The 25,314-nt window shown below is 38.5% G+C and overlaps 3 protein-coding genes and 1 long non-coding RNA gene across 4 annotated transcripts; 1 reads left to right on the forward strand and 3 right to left on the reverse strand.

Moving 5' to 3' along the window:
- Positions 1–1,108: 1,108 nt before the first annotated feature.
- Positions 1,109–7,285, forward strand: nelfcd (negative elongation factor complex member C/D). Its single transcript, XM_061042740.1, has 15 exons — positions 1,109–1,326; positions 2,253–2,362; positions 2,525–2,634; positions 2,721–2,830; positions 2,919–3,026; positions 3,695–3,847; positions 4,207–4,337; positions 4,511–4,676; positions 4,773–4,907; positions 5,071–5,210; positions 5,696–5,810; positions 5,893–5,988; positions 6,081–6,221; positions 6,526–6,655; positions 6,873–7,285. Exons 1-15 carry the CDS (start codon positions 1,270–1,272, stop codon positions 6,905–6,907), a joined length of 1,737 nt encoding a protein of 578 aa, XP_060898723.1. The 5' UTR covers positions 1,109–1,269; the 3' UTR covers positions 6,908–7,285.
- Positions 7,286–7,415: 130 nt separating this feature from the next.
- ctsz (cathepsin Z) lies at positions 7,416–14,064 on the reverse strand. The gene is made up of 6 exons (XM_061042742.1): positions 13,817–14,064; positions 12,019–12,182; positions 11,652–11,831; positions 11,410–11,560; positions 10,829–10,991; positions 7,416–8,723 (listed from the first exon to the last, which is right to left on the reverse strand). Exons 1-6 carry the CDS (start codon positions 13,942–13,944, stop codon positions 8,598–8,600), a joined length of 912 nt encoding a protein of 303 aa, XP_060898725.1. The 5' UTR covers positions 13,945–14,064; the 3' UTR covers positions 7,416–8,597.
- Positions 14,065–15,129: 1,065 nt separating this feature from the next.
- Positions 15,130–24,482, reverse strand: npepl1 (aminopeptidase like 1). Its single transcript, XM_061042741.1, has 12 exons — positions 24,299–24,482; positions 23,014–23,199; positions 21,513–21,683; positions 21,307–21,396; positions 21,121–21,202; positions 20,637–20,779; positions 20,225–20,302; positions 20,048–20,148; positions 19,748–19,871; positions 19,396–19,572; positions 18,440–18,550; positions 15,130–15,445 (listed from the first exon to the last, which is right to left on the reverse strand). The coding sequence occupies exons 1-12, from the start codon at positions 24,446–24,448 to the stop codon at positions 15,287–15,289; spliced, it is 1,572 nt and encodes a 523-aa protein (XP_060898724.1). The 5' UTR covers positions 24,449–24,482; the 3' UTR covers positions 15,130–15,286.
- On the reverse strand, positions 15,878–18,433 carry LOC132977853 (uncharacterized). The gene is made up of 2 exons (XR_009673854.1): positions 17,144–18,433; positions 15,878–16,457 (listed from the first exon to the last, which is right to left on the reverse strand). It is a non-coding gene; the product is annotated as an uncharacterized LOC132977853 (long non-coding RNA).
- Positions 24,483–25,314: the final 832 nt, after the last annotated feature.

Below are 25,314 nucleotides of genomic sequence, written 5' to 3' on the forward strand. Positions count from 1 at the left end.
TTCAGTTTGTGTTGGCAGGATCATTGCAGAAGTCACTCAGCTGTGCATAAGTAAAGAGTCTCACTTGTGCACACAGTGAGTCAGGTTGTGATTTTATTTGTAAAAGGGGAACAGTGAAATTCAAATTGACTAAGAGTAACAGAAAACTGTGTTGGTTAACAGTTTAGTATGTATCAGTAAGTACAATTGTTAACATACATTTAAACTAAGAAATACTTTCAGATATTTTGTTTCTTCAAGGGGAGAATAAAGGTTACGAGTATATAATTGACTATATTACAAAATGTAAGGTCCCTGTGGTTTTCAACAAACAAATAATACGTTTTGTGTTACAACCAACCAAAGTGCAGGGTTTGTAAAAATAAGTGTTGATGCAAAATGATTCAGAAACTCCAAATGAGTTTCTGAATCATTTTGCATTAGATGTATTAATCAGGTTTTCAGCCATAAAAATTGTCATATGTCTTCAACACACCACTACATGAGTCTAGGTATCATTAAAAATGCCTTTAGAAATATTGAAGTTGCATCTCTTTTACCCACATGGATTTTTAACTGTGATTGGTTAATAACTTAAACTTAAATTATATTGTTGGAACAGATTTGAATGCAAAATGTCTTAGTTGTCCCAAAATAGACTCACTTTCTTTTAACATGAGTAGCTTTAAATGTAGACCTACTCACAGAAGCAAATAGATGTGAAGCAATTTCACAACCTGAACAGCCTCACCACTCACCAGCTGCAGCTTCTGTCAAGTTGTAACTTAGATTCAAGAAGTTGTCTACTCTACATTATCTGTTATCTTTTATGAATACATGATAGTGAGAACATATTAAATACATTTTTGGTCAACACTGCCCAATCTTTATTAGTTTTGTATTTGTTTAATTGATTGTGTGTAAATAATGTATTGAGAAAGTAAAGCTCTAAATGGATTTATTCTTGATTTCGATGAGACTTCATATGAGTTCGACACACGACAAATTGAACCTAAACTTATTAAACTGTGTTGAGGCTGGTGTGCCTTACAGACTGAACACTGGGGGGGGAATACTCTACGTTATGTATTGGGGGCGTGGTCTGTTGTGGGGGGCGTGGTCTGTTGTTCCCAGTCTCGCCATTTTCCGCCACTTGATGGTAGCTTGCTAGCTAAACAAGCTAGCTGCATCCCAACTCAGCATCACTAGCGTTAAAATAAGTCATATTTAGAACTAAAACTCACATTTAGGACATTGCAGATAATTTAATGTCAATTCCCTCCCGTCATCATGGACGAGGAATATTACAGCACCGCGGGAGACTGGGAAGGCACGGACGGTAACTTGGTGAGACTTGTTGCTGTTTGTCATGTGCACACACAGAGTTAGCTGTGCTGCTTTACCTCAGCTACATGAGCTGCTCCTTTTCATCTGACAACACACTTTGAACGCTTAGCGAAGACGTGTGTGAAGTGCAGAGATAGATGTGTCTACAAAGCTGTAAGTAGAGAGATGTTTGTTGCTTTGTAGCCATTAGCCAGCTACATGCTAATAGGTAGACGTCCAGGTAAAAGCGGCACAATGACAGTAACATGGCTCACCTTAATTTACTAATGAAGGTTTTATTCTCAGTCATCACCTTTTATTTTGGTTTTATTTATTATATTGAATACTTAAAAAAGTGCAGTAGACTGTTCTCATTCAAAACATATATCTAAATGTAATGTTATTTTTATTTTGTTTAATATTTCTGCAATATTTTACATTTCATACTGTGCAATATTTATTTTATATTTCTGCAATATCTAGTTATATTCTGTTATGCTACTACCTGTAAATAACTCCTACCATACATTGTCCATCTTACCTGAATGAGAGTTCCTTTTTTTTCTTCTTCTTTTGTTGTTTTTAGCTGTGGATGCTTGTATATGTGTGCACTTTAAGGTGAAGCCAAATCATTTCGTTGTACAATGACAATAAAGACATTCTCACACTGTTTTAATATTTGACAACAAAAAGACAGAAAGGTCTTTTTACATTTACTAATGTAATGTCTCTACAGACGTTTGGTTAATTAAAACTCATCTACATTTAATATACTTACATTTACTGATGAAGACTGATGAAGATTTAATGACATACTTTAACCTAAACATGCAGGTTTCTTATTTGAAAGAGCTCATTAACATAAAGAATGACTACTTTACTGTGGCAGTAGTTACTCTTCCTTAAGCAAACACAAATCAAAGGCATTATAAATATTTGTCTCTCAGGAGGATTATGTGGAAGGGGAAAATGACGGAAAAACACAGGAAGATTGTCTGCAGAATTTCTCCAGCCGGGATTACATCATGGAGCCAGCCATCTTTAACACCCTCAAAACGTAAGCAGCTGTTGTCTCAATCAAAATGAATATAAGGGGAATTCTATCTATTTTATGTAAGGGAGAAAATAACTAAAAACTGAACCGAATAATTCTTATTTTGACCAAAAAGTGAGGTCACATGAATCTTAAAGACCCACTGAGAACAATATTTTCCCACAGGTATTTCCAGGCAGGTGGCTCTCCAGAACACGTCATCCAGCTTCTCTCAGAAAACTATTCTGCTGTGGCTCAGACTGTCAATCTGCTGGCAGAGTGGCTGATCCAGATGGGTATGTAAAATAATGTATATTATAACAGCTGTCTTTTGTGGGATCCATTCTAACTACTCATTAAAAAAAAACCATCTTGATTGCAGGTGTAGAGCCTGCTCAGGTCCAAGAAAGAGTAGAGAATCATCTCAAGAGTCTCCTCATAAAGCATTTTGACCCTCAGAAAGCAGACTCCATCTTTACAGTTGAGGGAGAGGTGAGAACTCTGAACACTGAGTTGTAATTTTACCTTCTTTTTTTTTTTACGGAATCACAGTGATCAAGTCTCTTCTGTGTGTTTTCAGACTCCTGCCTGGCTGGAGCAGATGATAGCACACACTACGTGGAGAGATCTTTTCTATAAGCTGGCAGAGGCTCACCCAGACTGCCTGATGCTCAACTTCACTGTAAAGGTACACAGCAGCACTAGTAATTGTACTAGCACTTGTAATTCAGTTCCTAACCCAGGATTAAGACATGTTATTATGCTTGAGCCTGGAGAGAGTCAATTTGGAGTCATCAGAACATGATTTCTTATTTTTATTGACATTAAAGTCAACAGCAATACAATATGAATCATTATCCATCAATCCTGTTCTGGCCCTGGGTCACAGTGAATAATAATTATTAACATAATGACTATAATTGTGATTGTTTTTATTGGGAATTTCTTATAGTTTGTGTAAAGGGAGTTTTTGATTTTATTTACCTCCCTAACCACATACATGAAACAAACTTGAGGGCTGGAACAACAAACAGCAAACTTATTATAATCTTTTTTATATATATATATATATATATATATATATATATATATATATATATATAATGCAAATTCATGACATTGGTTTTGGTTATTCATTTTAACATCTTGACAATAATTTATTAATTAAAATCAAATGTAATTCAATTCAATAACAGACTGATATGAAGACCTTTCAATGTCCCTTTTTGTGTTTTGTGAAGTTGAGCATTTCTTTGTGTTATTTTTCACATTATAGTGCCTGAAAGACAGAAGGTTATTATTTATGTCTTTACGTTATTTATGGGCCCATCTATATACTCTGTGTGTTGTTTTTAGCTCATTTCAGATGCAGGTTATCAGGGTGAGATCACCAGTGTGTCTACAGCGTGTCAGCAGCTGGAGGTTTTCTCTCGGGTGCTGAGGACGTCTTTGGCCACGCTGCTGGATGGAGGAGAAGAGAACCTGGAGAAGAATCTGCCAGAATTTGCTGTGAGCTTTTCTTTTCCATAAACCATAGTCCTTTGATAGTCCTGCTTTAATCACATTCTGTCAGGACCAGTACTTGGTTGTTTTTTTAGCAGGTTTGATGATGCTCCTTTAATACATGGTTGACAATTTCAAAACATTACAGTAGTGCTGACGAATCAATTGAAGGGTAAGTCTCTTGGAAAAGAAATCTATTTTGGTAATAAATTCATCTTATTGTAGTTGATTTTGAAGCAACACTGGTTGATCCTGACATTTGATGAATTGCATATTTTCCTTGTTTTGAATAGCAATCTGTGTTATATTTCTGTTTGCTGATTGTTGAGTTCTTTAGCTGAGTGGTTTTCTTCTGTCTCCTGCAGAAGATGGTGTGTCACGGTGAGCATACATACCTCTTTGCCCAGGCAATGATGTCCATCCTCGCTCAGGAGGAACAGGGCGGATCAGCAGTTCGGAGGATCGGCCAGGAGGTGCAGAAGTCAGCGCACCAGAGGTAACTTTTGTTTCTATGTAATACAATTCAACCACAACACCCCCCTAGCCTTTCAGGGGCAAAGTTAAAAGAGTGGTTAGACTTTTAACAGGCCGCAGGACTTAAAGTTAGCTTTTTTGTATGAAAAACAAACTACTGATTTTTTTTATCTGCTGTTGGGATTCATAACACAGAGGCCATGATGCCAGTCAGATAACACTAGCCCTCGGCACTGCAGCCGCCTACCCTCGAGCCTGCCAGGCACTGGGTGCCATGTTGTCCAAAGGAGCCCTGAACCCTGCAGATATCACTGTTCTGTTCAAGATGTTCAGCAGCATGGACCCGCCTCCTGTAGAGCTGGTGAGGAAATAATATCATCAACCCTGTTAAGTTTCTACACATGCAAGTTAAGATGCAGTCAACTGAAATGTTTTCTTCTTTTTTTTTTGTCTTAAGATCCGAGTGCCAGCATTTCTGGATCTGTTCATGCAGTCACTGTTTAAACCGGGATCCAAGATCAACCAAGACCATAAACACAAATACATCCACATCCTGGCCTATGCAGCGAGTGTGGTTGAGACCTGGAAAAAGGTACACAGGAGAAAGGGAAACACTTTACTGATGATGTAATAACATCTGGAAAACTGATTAAATGGTGATATAAGCTAGAGTATATTAATAACATTGCATCATTTATGTTTGATTTGTGTTAATTGTTGCTAAAATAACACGTTATTTTTCTTATTGTTTCCAGAATAAGCGAGTAAACATCAATAAAGATGAGCTGAAGTCGACCTCCAAAGCCATAGAGACAGTTCACAATCTGTGCTGCAACGAGAACAAAGGAGCCACAGAGCTGGTGGCCGAACTCGGCACTCTGTACCAGTGCATCAGGTGAATGATTAAGTTGCTTCATTGTTGTCGAATAGAAAACATTTAATCATGTAATTAAATGTCACTTAAAGATCGTCAAAGCCCTGTGCATACTATTTCAAATTTTCTGATACCCAGACTGACATGATAGAGCTTAGATTCCAATACTGAAACTTTCCTTTTACAATTCTTTACTCTAAGTATTTACACATTTGCTTTAATTCATTTTCCAGACATAATACTTGATCAATGAGAAAAATGTAAACATACAGTATCTAGAAATCAATCCGCTGTACAGGCCTAAATAAAAGTCTGAAGTTGATTCATGAGAGGGACAGAAACATGGTTCAAATCAGGATACACGTTCTCTTTTTAAAGATTGAAAACTAAACTTCATGTGAGGAGTTGTTCTACCTGGTGTTGACACTTCGGTTGTTCTCAAAAAGAACTGAGGCGTCCAGCCACTTTAAATGATCCCTCCTTGCTGCCTTCTTGTTTGTGTTCAGGTTCCCGGTCGTTGCGATGGGCGTTTTGAAATGGGTGGACTGGACAGTGTCTGAACCGCGGTATTTCCAGCTGCAGACTGACCACACTCCTGTACATTTAGCTCTACTGGATGAGGTATGGCATGTTTATCAGGGGGGGGGATATTTTATTGTTTTATGAACCAGCAGCTAAAATCAAAAATAATTTCTGCACACAGATCTGTACGTGTCACCAGCTGCTGCACCCACAGGTCCTCCAGCTGCTCATCAAGCTGTTTGAGACGGAGCACTCTCAGCTGGACGTCATGGAGCAGGTCTGTGTGTTTGTGTGTGTCCTTCTAAGTTGTGTTTGTTGTAAGTGTGTGACCTCTCAGCTGACAGAGTGGTGGTTTTTCTTCCCTCTTAGCTGGAGCTGAAGAAGACTCTGCTTGACAGGATGGTTCATCTGCTGAGTCGTGGCTACGTGCTGCCAGTAGTCAGCTACATTCGCAGATGTCTGGAGAAACTCAACACAGACATCTCCCTCATCAGATATTTTGTCACTGAGGTAACAGAAGATTCTTATCTTTTTAAGTGGTGAAGCGATAAATCATGAAAAAGGAAGTGACCTCTGGTTGGAATGTGTATTTCTCAGTCACTGAAGTAACAGTCTGCAGGCCTAAAAATGCTGCTTCAGTAGGAATCTTAAAATGTAACATAAATGCATTTAGGGATTTTGATAAAGTGGACCAAGGTTTTTTATTGTTCACAAAAACTAATAAAATAAAAATAAACATGACTGTCAAAAACATTTTCATTAACTGAATTTAAAATGGTTTAAAGTGAATGAACTCTAATATTTGTCTTTCTAGGTGCTGGATGTGATTGCACCGCCCTACACATCAGACTTTGTTCAGCTCTTCCTGCCCATCCTAGAGAACGACAGCATCGCAGGAACCATCCGCACAGAAGGAGAGCACGATCCAGTCGCAGAGTTCATTGGTAAGTGATGTACTTATATCTTAGGCCTGAACCCTTTTCTACACTGATGGAGAAAAAAAATCAAGTTTCAGGTTAATGGCAATCCGTGTATATGTAAGAGCTTTGGAAAAAAAACAACAAAGGGAGAGATTTAGGGGTGTGAACAAACACAGGAAAAGTTTGTCTCATCATCTCTTCATTACATTAATATGTTGGTCTTTATTTATCTCTCTTCCAGCTCATTGCAAGTCAAACTTCATCATGATAAACTAAAGTGGAGAGACCACTGAAATGTTGTTGGGGATTGTACCAAGAAGACCCAAGAGTGACAGCAGATACGTTATCTCCATGGTAACTTGATTGTTCTGCACCATGTTGGAGCACACAGCTCTAAGACTTGACTCTTAAGTTTGACAAAGTGAACGATTAGTTTCAAGGAAAAGGAAGATGTCAGCGAGCTGAAGGAAGAAAACTGAAACAAGAAGGCTGGAGCCTCTGAAGAAGCAGCTAAATGTTTCCCTTTTTTTCACCTGTATATTTAATTTTTCTATATTCTATGTTGGTTTAAACTGTTTTAAAGCAACTTTTGATGTATTTTTTATTCTTGATGGCATTAAAAAAAATACAGAAATAAAAGAGAGAAAACATAAAGTTCCAGTTCCAGGATTGCAAGCAGCCAGATGATCAAATTCATGTTAACTTATAAACTAGTTTTTTAAGTTAACATTAAGAGCAGATAAACTCTCTGATTTGTCCTCAAGACTTCACACATGGGAATCAAAACATTCAAAGTCATTTAATTTCAGTTGTATCAAGTGTGGACAGTTAAATGCTACATGTATCAGTGAATAATGAAGACAGACCTCACATTAAGGGTATTTAAAAAAAAAAAGAACGGCCTGAGACTATGCGCATTTTTTGCGTGAGAGATTGCGAAGAATCATAACAAATATTTCACGATGGGCCGGTTGAGAGATTTCTAGAGGCTGTGTAACACACGGCAATTCCAAACATCATTTTTCCTCAAGGCTGCATGTGAGAATGAAAAGGTCTGACTCGGTTGATTACCCAGAATTTTGCAGCGCTGTGGTCCAGAGTCTGTGTAATATCTAATCGAGCCAACATGACTGGTGTAGAGAATTCACAGTGAGAAGTTTCTTACGACACAAGTTTTAAAAACAGAACGACACAGGGTGAAGAAGTGTCATTTACATAAATATACTTACTATAATGAGAAACTGTCACCATAGGAACATATGAGCCAGAAAATTAACGTTTACTGCCAATTAGTAGAACAGAGTGACATCAGGGGGCCGATGTTGTTTGTGAGAAGCACTTCAAGTGTTTTTATTGAAGTTTGAAAACAGATGAACATTTTTGCACAGTGAATGATGTGTAGATGGTTCATTTTAAAAACAGTAAATTGATAAAGATATGCTCGAGTGAAAGTCATATAAGGCACACTTAAAAGTTGATTATTTTAAAATCCTTGATCCCAGCGTAGTGCAAAACTTAAAACATTTACATAATGCACTGAAAACATCCAGTCTCCATCAGTGCAGAACAAATTATAGTATCATCTAAACACTGTTCTTTGGGTGAGTCTATTCATTGAAAAATAAACTATACAAACTACTAAAACCTCTTTACCCTCTCAATCATATAAAATGAAGCTTTTGCGTTACTCTGTAATTTCTCTTCAGTGCTTGAATAACTGCCACACAAACTGCTTGATGTGTTTCTCAAACTAAATCATGACGTTCACCAGCCTTCAATGTGATACAAATCAGACAACCTGCATTTAATCAAGCAGGTCTAGTATCCAGCTTGAGTGTCCTAAAACCACTCACAAGATCTCTACAAAGACATCCCATTCCCTTTTTTATCATTGTGCATAAAGTTCTCCCTGACAGATATAGGACGACACATGAAGGTGAGCAGCAACACTGTGGGGTGCTGGTCCCTACACGTAGGATTTGGGGACAACTGGGTCTCCATACATGCAGTCCTCCTCCAACGCCAGGTTGTATTTGCTGCCACTTCCTCCCTTGTAGGCGCTGGTCACGATCCTCAGCCAGCCTTTCTCACCCTGAGAAGAGGGAAATTGGTCATCGATTAATTGTCAAAAAAAATCCTTTTAATTCTATTTCCACTTTCTCACTGAGGATGATTTTCTAGTTTTCTTTTTTAATATGCAGTAAATAAAACCCTTGGTTGACTTCAATCATGGGACCCCAAAAGGCCTCAATTGGCAAATACAAAAAAATAAAACATTGATGGAAAATAAGAATCAAATGACAGGTATATAAATATTGAAAGGCTTAAAACATTTTTTAAAACCTTAAAACAAAAACAATGTAATCCTCATCATCCTTAAAAACAGGTACAGACTTAATAAGGTAAAATAAACACCAAGGAAATGGTGACTAATCGTTGACTAGGCACTCTTTCAGATGACAAATCGTCAAGATATTTTGAAAGTGATAATGAAATCTTGTAACATGAAAACTAATTTTCACAGGGCTTTAACAAACGTACCAGGGATGTGCAGAGGATTTTAAGGGACAGGGGCCCAAATTCACAAAAGGGCATTTCTGTCCAAAATAATAAAAAAAATGTACATACAGTGGGTACGGAAAGTATTCAGACCCCTTTACATTTTTCACTCTTTGTTTCATTGCAGCCATTTGCTAAAATCAAAAAAGTTCATTTTATTTCTCATTAATGTACACTCAGCAACCCATCTTGACAGAAAAAAAACAGAAATGTAGAAATTTTTGCAAATTTATTAAAAAAGAAAAACTGAAATATCACATGGTCATAAGTATTCAGACCCTTTGCTGTGACACTCATATTTAACTCACATGCTGTCCATTTCTTCTGATCCTCCTTGAGGTGGTTCTGCTCCTTCATTGGAGTCCAGCTGTGTTTAATTAAACTGATTGGACTTGATTAGGAAAGGCACACACCTGTCTATATAAGACCTTACAGCTCACAGTGCATGTCAGAGCAAATGAGAATCATGAGGTCGAAGGAACTGCCCAAGGAGCTCAGAGACAGAATTGTGGAGAGGCACAGATCTGGCCAAGGTTACAAAATAATTTCTGCAACACTCAAGGTTCCTAAGAGCACAGTGGCCTCCATAATCCTTAAATGGAAGAAGTTTGGGACGACCAGAACTCTTCCTAGACCTGGCCGTCCAGCCAAACTGAGCAATCGTGGGAGAAGAGCCTTGGTGAGAGAGGTAAAGAAGAACCCAAAGATCACTGTGGCTGAGCTCCAGAGATGCAGTAGGGAGATGGGAGAAAGTTCCACAAAGTGAACTATCACTGCAGCCCTCCACCAGTCGGGGCTTTATGGCAGAGTGGCCCGACGGAAGCCTCTCCTCAGTGCAAGACATATGAAAGCCTGCATAGAGTTTGCCAAAAAACACATGAAGGACTCCCAGACTATGAGAAAGATGATTCTCTGGTCTGATGAGACCAAGATTGAACTTTTTGGCTTTAATTCTAAGCTATTCTATTTCAGTTTTTCTTTTTTAATAAATTTGCAAAAATTTCTACATTTCTGTTTTTTTTCTGTCAAGATGGAGTGCTGAGTGTACATTAATGAGAAATAAAATGAACTTTTTTGATTTTAGCAAATGGCTGCAATGAAACAAAGAGTGAAAAATGTAAAGGGGTCTGAATACTTTCCGTACCCACTGTATATATGCCTGAAATCACAACTTTTTGACACTTCAGACATTAAAATATAGATATGTAAAAACAAACAATGACAAAGGATAGGCTCAAAAGGGGGACAATGTTGTATCATTTAGGGCTTTTGACCAAATGAAAAAGGAGAGCCAGCTAATTTGGGTGAGGCAATTTGTAAAAATCTGCCAAAAAGATCCCTGTGAAACAAAGAAATGCATCAAATTTAAGGTCTCACACCTAACCGAATAACCGCGGTGGGATTTCCTTTACTGCGTCACGTGCTGATCCCTTTCTCTTTCTTTCTCTCTTCTGTTCATCATCGGCATTACTCTGTCTGTCCGTCTTAATGGTGTGCATTAAAGCACGCCTTGTGATCTCACAGCAATGACACTCTAATTAAGCAGTAGCGCCTGCAATCAGTACTTTCTCTTTAGAGGGCAAAACGAGAGGTGCTCATGCCCCTTTTTTGGTCTGTGTGCATGTGTCTGAAACTTACCCATGGTTCTCCCCAAGAGTTACGTACAATCCAGTACTCAACGCCGCCCTCGACTCCCCACCCCGCCACTGACACGATGTGGTTGATGTAAGGATCTTCCTGATATTCAGAGTAGATACCTCCAGTGTAGGCATCGAGTTTATCTGTGGCCATGATCCCACAGCTGGAGGAAACAAACACCACATCATGTAAAAATAATAATAATAATAATTAATAATAATAACAATAATAATAACAAAAGCCTAAATGAAGAATGCAGGAAGCATAAAACTGAAGCAGCTGAGTGGAACTCAATAATCAAATATATTTTTATCATATTATTTTTAAAATGAGATGATTATCTGATCCTGTGCTTTCTTCAGTCACATCTTAAAATGTTTTTTTAGGGATTCATCTTTCACAGGCTTGTTTAAGTTACTGTATGTTTTTGTCTAAACAAATGTGTTGGTCTATGCTCGCTGGGGTTCATTTATTTAATGTGGAATTGTCCCAGTATTTTCATCTTAATGCAAAGAACAGTAATGTAGTAAAAGGAACTGAGTGGACTGCTTAATGCAGCTGCTCATAAATATGATGCTGACCTGATTGGCCCTCCTTTGTAGAGCTCTGCCATCATCTTCTCCCTCCCACTGACGGAGCCAAAATCTCCCACTTTCCACAAGGTGTAGTTCTTAACAATGTTGCACACGCCAAAGGTGGTGCAGGTGCCACATTCGTTGAAAGGCTTGCACTCTTTAGAGAGAGAGACAGAACATGCACAGCTCAAACTCAGACAGTGTGAGTTATTACAACAAATATGTTCTTCCCTGAAGGACACACTTACTCTGGTCTTTAGCCTGGTAGTTGTTGCAGGTCTCGTCAGGAATCCCATGTGTGTTAGCGTACTGCCAAACTCCATTGTGATCCCCTCCATGGCAACTGCCGGCGTCACCACAGTCGATCACGTGCTGGACGGACAGATAAGCAGATGGCCATGCTCCTTTGCGCTTAATGTTGATGCGGTCTGTTGAGAAAGGGAACGTAAAAAACTATGAATCAGACGACCAGTTCCAGTTATTGCTGTGTAAAGAGGAAGTGAAGCTTTAAAATAAGTGAGTGGTCATGTGAAGCACTACTGTTCCACGCCTCATCAAACCTCAGTGACTCAGCAGGTTAAGTTCCCCACTTGTTAACCATTTCTTCATTCATACCTGCCATGGCACTGGTGCTGCCGTGGGCCCAGCAGGAGCCACAGTACTGTGGAATGTGCTGGTTGCGGGTCGTGCTCACATAATTTGTACCATCGATGTTCCTCCAGTCCCAGGATTTTGGCAGATCAGAAATGTTTAGATACTCATGAGGTCGAGGAGCAGTCCTGAAGTCAGACAAGACATCATATGCATTAGTTCTGCTGCAGCAAAAAACTCAATAACACAAAAGTGTGAAGAAGACATCAGCAATGATTAAAAATGGATATTACATTTTTAGCAAAAAATGATGAAGATACCAGCTTCTAAAAACAGACATAAAGATAAATATAAACTTTATTGATCCCCCATGGGGGAAATTTGTCACATCAGCTCAAGAAACAGGAATATAATTATCAAAAATAAAAATAAGTTAAAAATCAAACATATGTACATCAGTTAAATAAAAGGGAGAAAAAATACAAGAATAATATAGAATAATACTAGGTATGTACACTTCTACTTGTGGAAAGAGTTATTATTATTAGAAACACACAGAGTGTGTAGCATTATTTATATGAGTCGTGAGGTGCTGATGCTGTTAAAGAGTCTAATTTTATTTATTTATTTTTTCTAATATTAACAGTTAGTGTATTATAAGACTATTTTGAGAAAACCTCTCTTATGGTTTTGACTTATTTCTCCCGATTTAAAAATCTTTAAAAATACAAGATAAAAACAACAAAGGAAGAATACACATTCAAACACCTTAAGGAAACACATTTTTAGAGGCCAAATGAAAATAAAAACCAACAACAACCTCATACATTCATTTTTTAAAGGTAAGAGCACTGAGATCATGTAATGTATTTTACTTTAGAGAAATAGAGGAGTTAATATTTCCAGGAGGGCAACTTTACTATTTGTGACATTCAGTTAATGTGTTTCTTTCTTTCTCCAAAGCTAAACTAAAACTTATCAAACGGATGCATAAGCTAATGTAAACTTATTGCATAAATAATTGTCAGTATGTCTACAGAAACACATATGTTTGACATAATTTAATTCATAAGTGGAGTTGTTGTTCCAAAGTTGACAACAGACAAAGAGCGCTGACAAGAGCATTTGGATAAGTGTCCAACACAAGATTTATAAATATTGGAATTGCCTTTACACATTTATTAAAGGTCATAAATATCCATATGACATTTGTATTTATATTGAAAACATTCAATATCCAAAGTAAACCCTTACACAGCACTGAAGGAATAATGCAGCATTAGATGATTATTAAACACCAAACGTAACCAGAAGCCTGTGGTATTGGACTCTTTTTGTTTTGTTTTTACAGTTTTTAATGACAGAAACTTTTCTGATTTGAAACCTAATCTATGGAGAAGTTAAAGATCTGATAACTTCCTCAACCACAACAGAACTCGTGATTTAAAGCGATGACACAAACCTTCAGGTTCAGCCAAGTTTCGTTTTGTTTGGTAACAAGTATTTTAAAAACCAAGTTAAAGAAGAAAACAGGGAAACTAAAGCTGAACTGACCTCTTGGTCTTCTTTGAAAGCTAAAATACGGTTACATATAATTTCCACATTTTCTTTCATGCAGAATAAAAACAATGTATTTCACATAAGGGTATATTTTCTACACATTTAGATGAACTCTGCTGCACCTCCTCCTAAAAACAAACAACAGCTAACGTTGGCTAGCTAGTTAGCTAAAATGTAAAATTCATCCAGTTCTTCCAGACAGTCTCCGTCAGTCTTGAAGAACTTTATTTAAGTAAAAAATATATATATATATTCGACTTACTTCAGCCCAACCTCGTTTCTCGTCGGTGAGCGGACATAGCACGGCTGCTTCTGGTTAAAAAACACTCCGGCAAACACACCGGACAACACGACTGATAACACAGCAATGACCAAAGCTGACCGAGCCATGTTATCACCCAGCTCAAGACAGTCTGTGGATTAAAAAAAAAAGCAGCTTTGACGAGGAAAGACGAGGAGAAATTGAAGGCTGGTGTCGTTTGTATGGATTTGCCTTCCTACTGGTCTTTTCTTTGAGTAAACCAAGTGCTAATAAACCGGGACGTAAACTCCAGTCATGTGACCTGTGTATCACATCCGAGCACACAGACATGTGTTACTTCAAGAGTCACAAGCCCTGATCATTACATCTAAACACAGCGCGCCTAACAAAGACAACACATTATACAAGGGTTTGAGCTTTAAAAGGTTACACATTTACATCTATAACCACCAAACCTTTTTTTTTATTTTTTACATCAAATGTAACAAAACACATACATAAAGTCTCTCGTAATGCAAATCAAAGCACCATTGTTGTAGTTAATCACTATATTCTGTTTAGTTTGCCAGCTGCTTTGTGCTGTTTCTCCTCTCACTGTAGTACCTGCTGAAAAAGGGAAAAATATCCCTTTACTATCTAATAAATGTTTTTTTTTTTAACCCTGGCTGTAAAAAGCTGAGCCAACTTTTAACCCCATTGTCACGAGGTGCAATGCAGCTCTGAAAAACTTTGTCTAACATGTCCAAAGTTGCTTTAAGAAAATATTGAAAATCTACAAATTTCATCTTTGCTGTAAAGTATCAATATCCATTTTTTATGTTGTGTATTACTGAACATACACAGAGAGATCTAATGGAACTGCCTTTATTGAGACAAAATGATTGTCACGAGGTTGGAAAATCATCGTTCTTGAGCTGTCCAACACTTACCACCGGGCTTTGTCCTGACAAAACTGTATGGCGCTGCTTGTCCATGATTTATCTGACAACATTGTGAAACTGTTAAAAACTGCTGTTAACTCTCATTCTTCAGTCACACAATCCAACCATACACAGTGACTACAAATTGCAGTGGTTTACAAAAAAGACACCTCTAATCCAGTATATTCTTGAATGACAGAATAATTGATTTGCAATAATTGTACAACAGCAGCTGCTGATGTAAAATATAAACAATTAAAAATATCACCCATTTTATTTGTTTATCTGTTAATAAGATATATGTTTTAGATAGAATAATGCATCTATAGCAAAAACATCTAAATATGAAAGGAAATTGACAACCTTTGTTAAATCATAATCATGTACAACATCTGGTTTACTGATGATTATCCATTTTTATTCACTGAAGTCAAATTTGAACACAGAGGTCACAATTACAATTTCAAATGTTTGGAGCTCTTGCCTCAACAGCGTGGGTGTGTGGTGGCAGCGGAGCGTTCTGGGTAAGTAACCGTGCATGTTTTAACTTCTACACCAGCCTTCGTCTCTTGCAGTCACGCTCCATCTGATCTTCAGGTACGCTTGTGGATGCACCCAGAGGAGACACCTGGTTCAGCATTGAGTCATCTGATGCCTGACCGAACAGGGCCATTAGCAGAGCAACACCAAATCCTGTGGCACGCTCCCCCTGCAGAGACAATAAAACACAACAAGGGTCAGATTCCAGCATTGTTACTGTAGAGTTAGCCTGCTGTTAACTTTTTATGGCTACCTGTACAGTTCATTTGGAGTGAATGTTACTGAAATGCAAGACTTTGTTTGGTCTATAAAACCTAACAAATGTTATTGGAAGTATCATGTGACTAACAGAACGAGGAACAGCTAGCTCTAACCTCCATCACTCTCCACCCTGCCATAGCTGTTGGAGATGGAGAACATTAAATGTTACAGATTAAGGTCCATCAATCCATGTCTACTAAAGCTCGTCACGATTGACACATGAATTTGGGACAATTTCCATACTTTCAGGTCCAGACATTTAGCAGACGTGTCCTTTTTTTAACAAATAACTCGAAGAGTCTGACACTTGGCCTCATTCAACAACCGCTCTTAAAACACACAAAAATATTCTGACATTGGTTATTCTGTTTTTCTTAACTTTGTCATCATAACTGACATTAATAAAGATATGATTTACATGTAGTAAACTTTCATTTTAACCATGAAATGTTCCGTCTAAACTGCAAAATGTTACATTGTGAATACAAACTAAGCACTGACCTGAACTGAATCTAATTTACTCATTCCCAAGTCCCAACATCTAACTACTTTCTTTTCAATATTGTGTGGCTTCTACATATAACCATTTCCCTGCTGTCTCATGCCCTTATATGGGCATTAGGAGTTACTTTTTTAATGCTAAGTCAGAAAAACAGGCATTAGATTTGATCTTAGGAGGACATGGTATTCTTCAATTTAGGAACACCTGTGCAAACAACTGAGCTGTGTGAGAACAGCTTCATGAATCTGCTGCGGGCTTTTCTTAGGATCTTCATAACAACAAATTTCAGAGAAAACTTTGGAAGATACCGGTAAACGAGTCCCAGTGGGTTTATCAGACTCATCCTCACAATTCAAAATGCCCCCTGTGGTTTAGTTGCAGTGGTGGGGAAAGACTCCTCCTCCTGACTAGAAAAAGTCTGCTTAGGGCGCGGTCTCACTGGCCATCCGTACCGTGCCCAAGCACGCTTCAACCCTAAAGTCCAGTTTGTTTGACCAGTGACCGCTCCATATCGTGCTCAGGCACGGTACACTTCCTTGGCTTTGGCACACTTCGGAGAGGTGTGCTTCAGCACGGTACACTTCATGCACGAGCACGCGAGCACACAGCGCTGACAGCCTTCATTATGGAGAAATCCAGAGTTTCATGTCTGTATCTGACTAACATGACACAATATAAGTCACAAAGTAGCTGTCATGTTCTCTGTGTTGTTCTCCGATGCGCGGGCGGCCGCGCGGACTCGGCCGCACGTCTATTTTATTTTTTAAATTTATTTATTGTTGTGTCTGATTAAAATGGCTTAAAATAAGCTGCACAGTCAATAAAGTAGCTGACGTGCTCTGTGTTTTTCTTTGATGTGCAGACTACTCGACTGCACGTCTCTTTTTCTCTCTCTCTCTCTCGCCTGTTTGTAAACTGAGCACGCTTCATAATAACATAAAGCGTGCATGTGTTGTATTAAGACGTTATGTACAAGAGGTAATCGTGCTTAGGCACGGATAGTCCTGTGTAGTGTGACCACAGGCCGCACCGGCCAGCGGGGGAATGGCGCTGCGGGGGGGCAATCGTGCTTGGGTACAGCACGGTACGGATGGCAAGTGTGACCGCGCCCTTAAACTCTGGGTTAAGTGAGTTTGGTTCACACATTGCAACCCACCCTGACAACCTCAGGAAGTTTTCAGGATTGCAGTGCATGTGTGAAAGAGGATAGAGTGTGGTATCAGTCACAGCAATGCTTAACAGATATGATTTTGATGAGAGAAATTACTTTTTTTTTTAGACTTTTATACAGTACCTCTTCATAAAACTTTTTTTCCGATACGTTTATTTTGATATACTATCTGGATCTTGAATCTGTAATAAAATGGAATTTTCACTTTACCCTAACCCCTCGTATCCTCCCACAGTCTCACTCTGTCATCCTAACTGTTTATGCAGATAAAACTTTACATCCTGTTACTCAAACAGTTACTTTAACATGATAAAATAACTTTGATTATTATTTATTTATGTATTTTGCAATTTCTTACTACTAGTCTGTCATAAAACACGTCAGGGGTCAACATTAACACTCAAACAGGTTTTTGTGAATGATTCCTGTTGTCTCCATACTGGCCTGAAGAAATCCCTGTATTTTCTTGTGAATACAATTATCTGGTAAAACAACACAAATCAAGTGACACAATTTAAAATCTTTAAGTAATAATTGAAGTCCCAGCAGAATAAACCATTTCAGAAAATGAACAAGCAAGGAATTTAGACTGAAAAAACAAACAAACAATGAATCCAGGAATATACCATCTTTGGGGTATTTTGCTAACAGTTAACTGGAGCTACAAAAGTTAGTTTTTAGCATATTATACGTGCACAGAACAATGACTGTGGAGGGATATTCCCTTGCGGATCTACATTGTTTTTTTGTCAAACAATGATGACATGTTAGGTTTCACAGCCTGTTTTTACCAACTTCGTTAAAAAACATCTGCTGACTATCTCTTTTTCATGTTCCAGACTCTCAAAATATCAACAATACCGTCAGAAAATGATTTTCATCAAAGCAGAAAAACATGTTCCTCAGCTGAACATGTTAAAAGTCAGTATTTAGATACAAATATTTTGTAATTTATGATAATGTAGTCATCATTTACACAGCAGTACACAGCAAGGTCAAATTAAATATGGTGCAAACATCAATCATTTCTTACACCACACTTTCCCTGCACAATCTAATGTGTGAAGACAAGTTCTGCTAGTGGCATTTCTAATCAAGCTAGCTGTGGCAGCATTCAAAAAACAAACAAATGCACCCGTGAAAAAAATATTAACCAAGTGATTTTTATCAGCTTATCTACTCCAGGGTAAAATCAGAACATGAACAGATTGCAGAGTATCTGTACTCACAGCATGGACAGGGGAGGCAATGTCAACATGGACCCACACACCAGGCCAATCAAAGCCCAAGTGGGAACCAATGAACAGGCCGGCACAGGAGCTTTGGGCGTTCTCACGGTCCTGTTAGAACACACACAGAGAAAAAAAGACAATACTAAATAACTCCACCGAATTGCCAGACATTCGTACTTAAGATTTCATTTTTATCTAAATCAACACTTTGACAACTTGTGGTTTGACAAGAGAAAAGGAATAACCTACAAGAACCACCAAATCCATACAATATCATCGTACACATAATGTGTACACTAGTTAATGGTATGTTATTGAAATGTCTGGATAACAACTGATTCTTGTATAAACACAGTTAATGTCAAGATGTGATGTTATACTGATGTGTAAAAGTAGAAGTGTATGAAAGTCTCATGTTTGATTCATCTTCACTCAGTGTCAATCAGGGTTAACAATAGCCAGAATCTGCAGGCTTCTGGCCAGTATAGTGTGCAGATGCCCAGCAGATACAAGAATGACAGTGATTAGAGAGAGTGAGTCACACGTCAGGCAGAGTGGGGCTGTACACAGAGGCCTACTGAGAGGACTTTTTAGAGATTCAACTCTTGTTTTGGTGCGTTTTATTGCTGTTAAATTAAATGTATTCAAAGCATACGACCAGTAGTTGTTCTATGTGATCAGAATTTGGAGATTTTTTGTCAAATTGGCCGTCAAAAATAGAGAATTGGCTGTTTGAGGAGCCTCCAATAGGCTCCTATGTGAACATAGAAACATACCTTAAGGGATACAATCAGCTCATGCTCCCTACAAGCATAAAACACAAAACTTTGCCTCCACATTTTACATTTATTTACAAATGTTTGTTTGTCTACTCACAAATGTGCCACATTCCCCTGATCTGTATTTCTATTTTAAAAAAAATTATTTTATTGAACGTGTGGTTCTTCACTTACTGCTACAGAGTTCTTCATGTCAGCCATGGCAGAGGTAAACTCGCTGAAGTGCAACTCGGGGCAGTAGACCAAAGGATGAGCGAGATCTCCGCTGCTGCGGCCGGCGTGCACACACGCAACCTCCCACTGCTCGTTGTTAGTCATCACAGCTGCGTGGTACTTTCCTGTAGAGATCCCCTGACCATAAAGAAACAAAAAGGTATTTAGAGACACAGAATACCTGCTGGAGGGCCACAGTCATAGTTGGCTGTGGTCTCTTTAGTGGATGGTTTGATAATCAGAAGAAGATAACATTGCTGAAAGTCCTCCAGGTCAACAGTTTAACAACAGTTTGTGAGAGGCTTTCACCCACCTGTGCCCCAGTCAGAGTGGCCATGTCCAGAATAATATCAGCTGACAGGTCTTTGCTGGCATACACCACTCCATCAGCCAGCACCAGCCTGCCCTCTGCATCAGTGTTGTTGATCTCCACTGTTCTTAAATTAAATTAAATCACACGAGGAAGATGAAATTCTTCAACCTAAGGTATTGTTTATCCCTTTTGATTGTAAAATCATATCAGAGAGCAAAAATACAAAACAAATGAGGTTATTTGAAACTCTCTCCTCTACAAGTCAAATGAAATATAGATTATAAAGACAAAGAGTCTTACTTTCCAGAGTAGAGAGTGTGGATGTCATCAGGCCGTGTGGCCAAAGGTCCAACTGAATTCTCTGCTAGGCAAAACACTGCATGGAGGTTATCCTTAAAGCCCTGAAGCAAAGAAAGGAAACAGTCAGATTTAAGCAGGAACATAAGGAGCAAGCTGACAACTGCTGTGGGACCTCACCTGCTTGACAGTGGCTTTGAAAGCTCCCAAAATGGCAGCAGCTCCACCACAATCTCTCTTCATGCCTGGCATTGTAGTCTATTAAAAAAAGAAAAAAGATAGTTAAATATGATGAAACCTGATGAAGCTCTAATGCTGCACCTCTAGCAGGTGACCAAGTAGACTCCTAACAAAAGCTTTACCAGCTAATCTATACACCTAAGTGAAGTGAGACATTATTAAATGGTACATATACCATGATGGGACAGAGTACTTAGACATGGCTTGAAACTTAAAAGATCAGAAGTGTCAGGGATGACTGCAGACTTCCATTAAATACTGCATGTACAGTAAGATTCACTAGCAATGACACAGACTGTGATCTCCATGAAATACAATAGTTACTATCACTGCTCCAGAGGACAAGTAGTACCTTTCCCTTGATGCTGAGTCCTCCAGTGTCATACACGATGCCCTTGCCCACCCATGCGATGGTTTGGGTTGCACCCTCTGGTTTGTGGCTCAACACGGCTAATGCAGGAAAATGCTCCGCAGCTTTTCCAACTCCATATATACCTGACGGGGGGGAAGGGTAAAGTTAAACATGATTACACTTTATAGAGCCAAGTAGTTTCCAGGTATATTGGGAGTTAATTATTTGAAGAAGTGAGCAATTGGCAAAGTAAAAGAGAAATGAAAGGAATTCTTTTTACATAGTCATTGAAAGCAAAGATCATTCATTTCCTATTTTTCAATTATTGCTCACAAATTACTCCAAACTATTCACTGAATTAACCAGAAATGTGGACTTATTTTAAGTTTAAATTACTGTAGGGGTTTTCAACAAAAAGGTACTCATAAAATAAATATACGTGTTTCTGTTAGGCTATTAAACATTTTGAATGGGTTTAACACACCGCCAAATCCTCTTTGTTTTAGCTCCTCTCCACGAATGATCACTGGAGTAATTCCGAGTTCAGTTCCCACAGACTTGATTTCCTGCAACAGAAATGTTTGGAAACCACATCCGGGTTAACATAAAGAGAATTTAGCATGACATTTATAACACCAACTACATTTCCCAGGGAGAAAGTTTCACCTACATCCAAGAAGTGATCTGTATTCATCTCATTGCATGGCGTGTCCACAATGCGAGCTGCCAGCCTCACGCCATCAGCAGCGTTGGAGAGGCACTGAACAGAAAAGTAAAACTGAAGTTAACAAGCACCACGTGCATGGATATTCTGGTACTATCATCCTAAATAGACTGAATTAAAACGATGAAGGAAAGAGCATAAAAATACTCTACCTGGAGTTCTAAGGCGTCCAGATGACTGCTGTCTTGCCCAATAATCACAAACTCTACAGTGACGTGCTTCTTCTCAGCCCTGCGGGACGATGTTGAGCGTCGAGAGAAGATGGGGAAGGCCCTGGCGATGGCACAGGAAGACGCAAACACATCTGAACGCTCACAAACCATCTGAAGAGGAAACAGTGACTTTGTCAGAAAAGACTGCAGCAAGGACAAGCCTAATAAAGGTAGTGGTATCTCACCGTGCCACATCCCGTAATTACTGGAACTTACACGAATTTAATTGAAAGCCTTTAATGTCCCCTTGGGGAAATTTGGGTCCAAGACAAAATTCCCCACGGAGACAATAAAGTGTATCGTATAACAAGATACAAAGAGATGAAGAGCGCCACCCCTGGTTGGTGCATAGAAGTTTAAAGGTCACACGTTTATATAGTGTTAAAAACTTTTAAACAGACAAAGTGCTGGAGAAGTAATAAATGGTAGATCTAAAGAGCAGAAGTCATAAGAAATCACAGTCCATAGTTATCGAATTTCCCTCTGGGTATAATAAAGTATTTCAGATTCTGATAAGAGCACAATCCCAGGTAGTTATTGTTGAGTAGAAACGATGTCAAGAAGGTTTTGTGTGAGACAGTAATACAGCTGCATTTATGCTGATAAGGAGTGTGACTGGCCTCTGGGAAAAAAAACTTGTTCTAGTGACCTGTGGCGCCTGAGAGCAGGGGGTCAAACAGGTGGTATCCAGGGTGAGGGAAATCTTTAATGTTTGTAGCTCTGGAGAGTAAGCGGGTATTTGCAATGTCTTGGAGTGAGGGAAGGGGGCAGCTGATGATTTTTTGTGCTGTGTCAATGACCTTCTGTAAAGTTTTTTTTTTTTTTTTTTTTAAATCAGCTGACGAGTAGCCTACATACCACACAGTAAGGAAGTACATGTCAGCACACCCTCTATAGTGAAGCAGTTAAAGGTTACAAAGAGCTTTTAATTGAGGTTGTTTCTCCTGAGGACACTCAGGAAGTTCAGTGCTGCTGTGCCTTTTTGAGTTTTTGTAGTCACGGCAGGTACAGACACCTGCTGTGGCAACTCAGGTAGCTCCCCAACTATCACTAGTTTTATAGTAAGCCATTGATCAATTTTATTAATATTTATTATTGTTGTATCTCCATTGATAACCTGCTTTGTGTTAGTGACCAGGAAACACTTAAAGTAAGGTTGTTAACTGGTAGCTGCAGATAGTTATGGGATGTGTCACAGAAAGCTACTGCTGCTTGCTTATTGAGCTTACCCTCTTTCAAAACTGTCTCTCCACTGGATGAGCCAGATTTAAATGCAAAAGGACTCTTGGAAGTAGTCACACAATTATCAATTATCAAATAGCTGGTCTGTTCTGTCACTAAAGACGTCTCTGAACTGTGAGAGAGAAAATGACCCCATGAGAGGATGCTTAACTTCAATGTGAAATAAAAGAACACACTAAATTCTGAAGGGGACACCGACCACAATGCAGCGGTTGTTTCCTCCAGGCAGGCAGGAACGGACCAGTCGGGACACAAAGTGGGCAGAAGACGGGCTGTTGTGCCGGCTAACCCGAGAAGGAAGTGCGGCCACTGCAGCATGGTTGAGGTACAGAGGGCAGCTGTCTGTGGGGTTTGGCTTCAAAGCACCGAGAGCCGCCTGCCAGACCTGAGAAAACACGAGAGCCATTAGTGGATGGATTAGTTTATTTGACAAAAAAAAAAGTTTATCAGATTCTGTTAGAATAAAAGTCATTTATCAAGCAAAATTGCCATTACAAGCAAGATGAAGTTGTTACATAGAGTTTTCAAAAGTTTGAGGGCCATTTTTTTTTTTTTTTTTACCAATTGTTTGACATCTTGTAGATTAAACAAATAATTTTATGTTATATTAAAAGATGATCAAATAATCCTAAATTCAAATCCTAGTATTATCTACAGTGTTTGCATACCTGAATATTAGCAAGTTTTTCTCATCTGCTGCCCATACTCCAGGAACATCTTTCAAACTATATTATCGTTACACACAGACTTCTGACTACCAAATGCAGGATGAAGTTTGAAGTTATATTTAAATGAATATATTAAAAAAACAATCATGTTGGGTAATCATTGCCAGAGAATATTGAGGACCTGTTGAAACCCCTTCCTTCTCTCTCTCCAGACTCTCTTAATATAAAGGCTGACAGCATTGCACAATTATTAAGGAGGACTTTGCACGACAGTCCAGCACACTGCTATCATCTGCATCATGTACCCTGACAGTGTGTTAGGCTGGGCGTGACCACTGAAGCATGAACAACATAAAACACAGTTTGAGTTTAAGTACTTCCACGGCAAACACATTATTTATTTCTAATTATTTTATTTTTAATTTTTAAAAAATATTAACCTACTATTAGAACCAGGAAATCGACCACAGTGACTGAATTCAAACATATTTCATTGCTTTGTGTTGATTAATGTAACAACAGCCTGAATAGAACAGCTTGTTCCAGACAGCTTTTTAACTTGGCGCATGAGAAAATGTTATTTCATCCAACAAAATCGGCCTTATAATTTACCTTTCTTACCGACTAATACAAACAAAAACACCTCTTCATTTACATGCGCGTAGATTAATTGTAAAACTATGTGATGTACCTCGTCGCTCGGTGCTTGAGAGCTTATTCTTCGTGTTGTGATTCAGCTAGCAGTGTTAGCTCACCGAGGTTAACGAAGCGGAAACCTTACATTCATCCAACTATCATTTTCATTCATAATTTTACCTCTTTGCTCACGGCTGGCTGCAGTTTTCCTTTGATTTGGCTCCAGTTGACTTGCTGTAGGCTAGTCTGCTGTCCAATAATCAGAACAGGGCGACTCTGTGGGTCGGAGTCCCCGGCAGAAGCCCTGTACTCCAGCACCACGTTCGCCATTTTTCACTACACAGATAATAACTCTGCACCGTGGATGTCTGCACGGTTATGTTGAAGGCGGACCAGCAATTCACCGGTGCAGCCTGGACCAGATACAGCAACCGAGAGAGGACAAAAAGGCTTGCAGTCGCAGCAAGTAATCTTACATCTTTATCAGCCTCTACAGGCTACCTGCAGATACTACATGAACTACCTCATATCTGGTAACAGGGTTTACTCTTGATGTAAACTTATCGAGAGGAATTTCTATTAAAAAGAAACATTCAAATATATGCATAATTACTTTCATCATGTATTATTGTGTGTCATTGTTAAATTGTGACATTTTATAGAGAGTCTTATAGAATCAGGACATGTATTTTTAACATTTATATATAACATTTAACATTTAGATAAAACATTCAACATCTATATATAATATTTAACATTTATATTTGCCAATGAAATTATCTTACATTTTTATTCACAAAAGTAAATATGACAAAGTTCACAAATATTTCTCTAAATGTGAATAAAAAGTGATTTTTTTAGGTGATTTTTTAAAATATAGGCTCCTATTGAAAAGAGACCAAATAACATTATTGAAGGTTTTATCATTATTAGAAGAATCCTCTTAACCCGTGGTCTCTTTTCATGTTTTTCCCTGTTGTTGTTTGGTTATGTACATTTTATACACAAATGAGAACAGAGTTGCTCCTCTTGAGTCAGTGATCTTTGTCCTTTCATCATGGAAAGAAGATATAGGCAGAGACGCAAGGTGAGACTGTTTTTTCAGACAATTGCATTTTTTTGGCAACATTTTATTCAGCATCGAGTTTTAACAGAAGCCATATTACTATTTTATTCTTGAATTTTGGTTTGAATAA

Source organism: Labrus mixtus, chromosome 7 (assembly GCF_963584025.1).
Source record: "Labrus mixtus chromosome 7, fLabMix1.1, whole genome shotgun sequence".
Taxonomy (NCBI): Eukaryota; Metazoa; Chordata; class Actinopteri; order Labriformes; family Labridae; genus Labrus; species Labrus mixtus.

Bases quoted from the DNA above. Each gene is read 5' to 3' on its own strand.
- nelfcd (XM_061042740.1), top strand. From the start codon at position 1,270: ATGGACGAGGAATATTACAGCACCGCGGGAGACTGGGAAGGCACGGAC. The intron at 5,811-5,892 runs GTATGGCATGTT...TTCTGCACACAG, and splicing joins ATTTAGCTCTACTGGATGAG to ATCTGTACGTGTCACCAGCT. The intron at 5,989-6,080 runs GTCTGTGTGTTT...CTTCCCTCTTAG, and splicing joins AGCTGGACGTCATGGAGCAG to CTGGAGCTGAAGAAGACTCT.
- ctsz (XM_061042742.1), bottom strand. From the start codon at position 13,944: ATGGCTCGGTCAGCTTTGGTCATTGCTGTGTTATCAGTCGTGTTGTCC. The intron at 12,183-13,816 runs GTAAGTCGAATA...GTCTGACTTCAG, and splicing joins AGAAACGAGGTTGGGCTGAA to GACTGCTCCTCGACCTCATG. The intron at 8,724-10,828 runs GTAAGTTTCAGA...CCCTCTTCTCAG, and splicing joins ACTCTTGGGGAGAACCATGG to GGTGAGAAAGGCTGGCTGAG.
- npepl1 (XM_061042741.1), bottom strand. From the start codon at position 24,448: ATGGCGAACGTGGTGCTGGAGTACAGGGCTTCTGCCGGGGACTCCGAC. The intron at 23,200-24,298 runs GTAAAATTATGA...GTGTTTTCTCAG, and splicing joins AGCCAGCCGTGAGCAAAGAG to GTCTGGCAGGCGGCTCTCGG. The intron at 21,397-21,512 runs GTAGAGTATTTT...TTTTCTGTTCAG, and splicing joins TGGACGCCTTAGAACTCCAG to TGCCTCTCCAACGCTGCTGA.